The sequence below is a fragment of the Artemia sp. Qi Xiang Cuo genome, chromosome 5, assembly GCF_049724085.1.
Source record: "Artemia sp. Qi Xiang Cuo chromosome 5, ASM4972408v1, whole genome shotgun sequence".
Lineage (NCBI taxonomy): Eukaryota > Metazoa > Arthropoda > Branchiopoda > Anostraca > Artemiidae > Artemia > Artemia sp. Qi Xiang Cuo.
The window spans coordinates 81,527,673-81,533,672 of record NC_142798.1 but is presented as its reverse complement, the minus strand read 5'-3'; the positions used below and the strand labels follow the sequence as shown (position 1 = coordinate 81,533,672).

The 6,000-nt window shown below is 34.5% G+C and overlaps 1 protein-coding gene across 1 annotated transcript in view; it reads right to left on the bottom strand.

Moving 5' to 3' along the window:
- Nucleotides 1–238: 238 nt before the first annotated feature.
- LOC148952618 (follistatin-related protein 5-like) overlaps nt 239–6,000 on the bottom strand; it is a 166,429-nt gene continuing 160,667 nt past the window's right edge. The window contains exons 12-13 of the mRNA XM_089089238.1: nt 5,178–5,324; nt 239–3,690 (exon numbers count right to left, since the gene is read on the bottom strand). Coding sequence (XP_088945364.1) covers nt 3,473–3,690; nt 5,178–5,324 — 365 coding nt within the window. The 3' untranslated portion in view covers nt 239–3,472. The remainder of the gene's footprint in view (nt 3,691–5,177; nt 5,325–6,000) is intronic.

Genomic DNA, 6,000 nt, shown 5'->3' with positions numbered 1-6,000 from the left:
ATATATATATATATATATATATATATATATATAATATTTTAATATCTTATTATATGATAATATTGTTATATGATTGTATGATATATATTATTATATTATATGAATATGATAATATTTTATTATCATCTTTTATTATCATATTATCATCAAATAGTTACACGATTTTGATGATATATATATATATATATATATATATATATATATATATATATATATATATATTTGATAATAAAATGTTTGACGAGGACTGTTTCAATCGCAAATCCTGAGACCTAGTGCAGTGTTTGAACGACGGACCGGAGGACGTCTAGCCACTCGTTCTGCGCAGTTTTTCCACCCCACCCCTAATGTGCAAATATAGCCGAAATTTGTTTCTAAACTATTATATTTTCATCCTATTTTGTTTTATTTCATTAGCATTAACCAAACTTCACTTTTCGCGTGTGTTACAGATTGTACACAAGTACCTTTGGTTCACTACTGCCTTGGATCAAAGAGGATTTTTTTTTCTCTGGTTAGCGGAATTGTTTTTTAAGTTTAGTAAAAACTTAATATTGATCCGCTGGCGTTGTGACACCATTCATCATTCTTTTTATATAGGTATTCAAGAAAGTAGTATCCTTTATTCTAAATAAAGGATCTAAGAAGTGTCCAAAGAATTTCACTTTCAACCAGATATGTTATCCGGATGCCACGTAGTTACGTCAATTTTTCGGCTGACAGAATTTAGCACTAGCCGGTGCAGATAAATCAGCAGCGAAAATACATTTCAAAAATGACACGTAGTTACTAGCGCGAATTTGGATCTGACTCAGAAGTGGATCCAGGGGGCAGTTTAGAAGTGCATACCCCCCTTCAGAAAGTTGAAAATTGCACTAATTACATGGTAGGAGGGACACAGATGCTGATGAGGGAGCTGATTTTTTATCCCCCCCCCAAATAAAACAAACAAATACTAAAGCTGTATCCACCCCTTATCTGACTCCCAAAAAACTATGGTAGTTGATTTATCTGATGTGAGTAACACTGATTTCTTTCTGAATTGTACTCAGATGGCGACAAAAGATTTGTTTTCTTAATTGTACTCTGGGGGGGACAAAACCTATTCTGCCCTCCTTTGCTTAACATTCATCATGTTAAAACATACCTGATACTCTAGGTACGCATGGGTGAATAAGCCCACAAATTTTCCCAGAGTAAAACTCAATAGAGGGCATCGTAATTTTCAATACTGATTGTATCTACTGTGACTAAGAATAACTTTGCTAGGTGTGCCTGTTCATCAATTTATGCAAGGAGATCATTCAAAAAATAAAAAAAAACACTTCGCTAATTGAAATCATTAGATTAAGATCAATCTGAACTTAAGGAAAGAGCTAAGTAACAAGACAATAAAGCCAAAAATAAATAAATAAAGACATATAAAAGACACCAGCTTTTTGAGTCGATGTTCTAGAACGGTTTATTTTTATTAAAAAATTTTAAGAAAATATTTAAGGGATTGAAATTTTTTATAACTTTGATTTCATTCACTCACAAAACTCATTGTGGCCATTAAGAAATAAAAGATAACAGTGGCTAGGGACCAGATAACTTGAGTCTTTTGTAGGCTAAAACTAATCCAAACTTTTGTAGGCTAAATCCAAACTTTTTAATAATTTTTTTTTTAGACGTACCAGTTTACATTACGTACACTTCAGGGATCATTTTTGCTGTACGCACACTTAAGCACATTGGTTGCTATGAATCGAAAGGCATAATAATATTTATGCAGCGTAAATTTGACGTGAGAAAGAAATAATTATTTAATGTTTTTCAAAGGCCCTCTGTTGAATTATAACAGCCAATTTGTCATTTATTTACGAGAAGTTAGTAAGTGCCGAGTGATGAAATGGTGCTCCTTAGTTTGTTATGGAAAGAAAAAGAAAAAAATTGAAGTAATTGGCATTTTAGGAGTCTCCAAAATAAGTTTAAACTTGAACATTGCGTACAAAACGTAGATAAGTTTAGCTTGAATATTGCGTACAAAACGTAGCCTTATCCAAAAAGTACCCTATTCAGGTTAAATAACTTTGAGACTGATCTTAACAGACTGATTTTAGTCTCAAGTGAACGAGCTTGCTAGGTAAAAGCTGCTAAAAATTTTTAAAGAAAATACTCTATTTTTATTTTGTCATTTATTTGGTTATTGACATTTTATTAAATTAATTAAGAGCTGATATATTTTTTATTTATCGTCATGGTAAAGCTAAAATAGGGTCTTTGGTAACAGGGCCCCTTTAGATCTGAAGTCGGAACATCTCAAGTCGGTGCAGCAGCTTGCTAAATTTAGCACCCAACAAATGTCAAGGATATCTAAAACTGGGATACCCAATGCTAATTTATGTACTCGGGTAAATGCATAAAGTAATGTAAATGGTATGATGGGTACCAGGAGTACTCCATGTATGCAGGGTAGCAGTGAGATCACTATATGCTAATACCATTAAGCTACGGAAAACATAAGCCAATAGCATATATAGAAGGAAATAGAGAACAAATCTTCGCAGATATATTACTTCCTCCCTCCTAAGAACCTTTAATAGTAAATTATGAAAATAAAACGTTTATCTTTTTTTTATAAAACGTTGATGGCTAATCCACCTTATGCAAGGGGTGATTCTGTCTAGTTAATCCTGTCGTTCACAGTGAATTGATGCTCTGCTTGGCGACATGGGCCTTAGGGACTGATCTCCGTGGCAGCAGGAATGGACGAAAGACTTTCCACCTACACATGTACAGACTAGCAATGGCTTTGAAGGTTCTTTACTCTTGTTTTCACTATCCGGTCATCTGTTTTAATTTTTTGGGTTTCAAAGGGTAAGTAAAAAAAAAAGTAAGTAAGACGACACTAGAATCTTAAGGTCCAAACCGGTGGTGCTGATCTCCATTTCGTGGCCCTTCAGCCAGGAAGTACAATGGGGGGCCAACCATCCTGTGCTTTTGCACACCCTTCCTGCTTATCTTCCCTGGATTTCACCAGGTACCCATTTAGAACTGGGTCGACTCTGGCTCAGCTTACAGAGTCACGCCACTGACCCCCGTCCCAAATCAAATAACTGGCTACACCTGGGGTCAAACCCGTGCCCCTTGGACAAAAAAATTCTCAAACCACCACGTTTAAATTCCGTGAAATTAGATTCAAAGCTACTCCTACTTGGGTACCGAGGCCCCTTTTTGTAAGAACCCTTTCTTGAGACCTTTAAATTAACTGTTTTATTACGACTAAAAAAGCTTTGTTTCAAAATTGTCGCTTGCTTTGTTTATGATGTTTAAGAATGGATGAATAGAGCTACATTAGTTTTGCAGCCAGACAATATCTTTTGGACAACCAGTGGAATGAGTGCGAATTTGACAATAGGTTATAGATGGTGACACAGCAAGTCAGATATGTGAAGCACTTTATGTCACAGTTCAGCACTCCAACCTCTCTCTAGTAAAGCCAGACATTGAGAAGCGGTTTTGGCAAATTCCCAATTTCACAATTTACTGTCCGAGTTTCACCGTTTATAACAAACACTGCTCCTTTAGCTGGGCTTACAAGGTAAGTTCCGAAAACTCCAGCACTGGTAATTGGACGATTTGGACTGCCCCACTGAACTTCTACAGGATTCATTGCCTCTCCAAGACCGGTCACTATATCCACTTTGCCTACAATGATTTTTTATTATGAGAAATCGTAAAATAAAAAGCACAACAAAACTGAATTAAGCGGATTAAGCATAAGCTGAATGTATGTCCTTGTTTCCTTTTTTTTTGTCTATATCTCGTATCTTACATTTATGTTAGGATACATCTACTCTTAATATGACTAAGAGTCCGGAACGTTCACAGAAGACTCATACCTCCTCCCTTCAAACGTAGATCTCCTTGAGATTATCTATAAATAATATTTATTTTTCAGAATTTGTCCTTCCCGTTTCAAAATGAATTTTTGCACATGTAGGCTACCAAATCAGAATTGACATTTTTCATCTATTAAAAGGATCTTACCAGCGTATCTTACGAGCGTTAAAAACAAATGTCGGTCCTACGCTGTATTTTTTTTTTTTTTGCATAAGTATTTTCTCATAGTCGCTAGACATAGAACTCTCCAAAAAAGTGTATTTTAAAGACAGTTATGAATTTAAAAATAAATGACCTGATATTAACCCTGCCCTGACTATTGGTTATTAAATAATCAGACAGAAATTACTTTATCTGATACGAGGTGAGCCAAATTTTTCTTGGGGTCAATTAAAAATCAGAGGTATGTCATGGGCCCAAAATTGATTGATCTCCACAGCTCATACGGATTATATTGTTGAGTTTTATTTCCAATACCTCGAAAAGTTTAGGCCCCCCTAAAGTGCCCTCCTCACCCGAAATAAATTTGTAGAAATGTTCTTGAACTTTGGAGAAAACAGGTCCGGCACCTTCTGGATGTATCAGGTTTTTAATAGTGATTGAGAGAACAGAGAAAGGTTGAAAACTAACCAACATCCCACAAGTTTTCGGGGTTCTTAAGAGAATCCCTTCCGGGGTTCCGGGAAGGGATTCCCGGGGTTCTTAAGAGATCTGATGAGAATCCCTCCTTTTCTCCCTTGTGAAGTTATTTACGTAGTTATATTACGTAGTTATATACGTATAGATAAAGGATTTAATCATGGGCGAAGATAAAAATTCAGAGGAGTGCATACAGGAATCTAGAGGGGTGATAATTGAAAAATTAAGTTTCCATTGAATATGGCAAATTATCTACCCCCCCCCTCCCCTCAGAGATGGACAACTCTCCTTTTTTGCGAAGAAAAGAGATTGGTGAAAGCTAAAAATGTTGTATAATTAATGCAGATACAATATATAACATAGAGGCTGAAAGAGTACCATATCTACTCGGTTTAATAGTTTCGTCATTTGCTAAAAATTAAGTCTATTTTAATTTGGAACTTTGTTGCTTTTTTAGCATCTATCTGAGGGAGAGAGGCATTACGAATCTCTTCTCTAATCACTTCCGAGGATATAACAGACGACAGACGTAATCATTGAAAATTACTATCTCTTCGGCAGAGGGATATGCTTTATTCTAGATGAGAATAGGGAAGGCGCTAATAGGGACAGCACTTAGGATAGTTGTAATTGCTTTAACAGTCCATGCTTACCAGAAACTAAGTTGAGGTACAACAGATCATCCTTATCAGCTGCTGTGGCAAATAAATCAAAGCCATGTCCGTTGGACGAAGGATGAAAGGTCACATCACTGATGTTCAAGCTTGTTTTGACATCAAAAGAGAATCGAAGTCCAGTTGCTGCAGAAAAAAATGATAGAATAAAACAGAATCTTAAACACTGTGATTTGAAGGAATGATTGATAACAAAGTTTTTTTTTCAAACTCTTCATTGGAGCTCGGTAAAAGTTCCAAAGGATTCCGATGAATTAGAATAAGACCATATGAGCTAGGATATATTAAATAAGATGTATATATATATATATATATATATATATATATATATATATATATATATATATATATATATATATATATATATATATATATATATATATATATATATATATATATATATATATATATATATATATATATATATATATATATATATATATATATATATATATATAAATAAATTATCTCCTTGAGATATGTAATTTATTTTGACGCTTTCGCTTGGGTAAAAAAGAAGTAATAATAGATCATAATGCTACAAAACTCCCGTGACCTATATCTTGCTCCTTAGGACAAAGTCCATCAACATGATTAATATAAATGGGGAAAGAATCAAACGCTTGTGAACTTCTAATTAATACGAAACCAGCTACTAGCCTCATTTCCTACCTTAAATGCAGCAATGCTATTCTTGTACATGGCACTAATTATTTTAAAGTATTTATCTGGAATACCATACAAGGACCTTCGCTAAATCACTTCTATCGGCTAATCAAACGCTTGCTCATAATCTATAAAG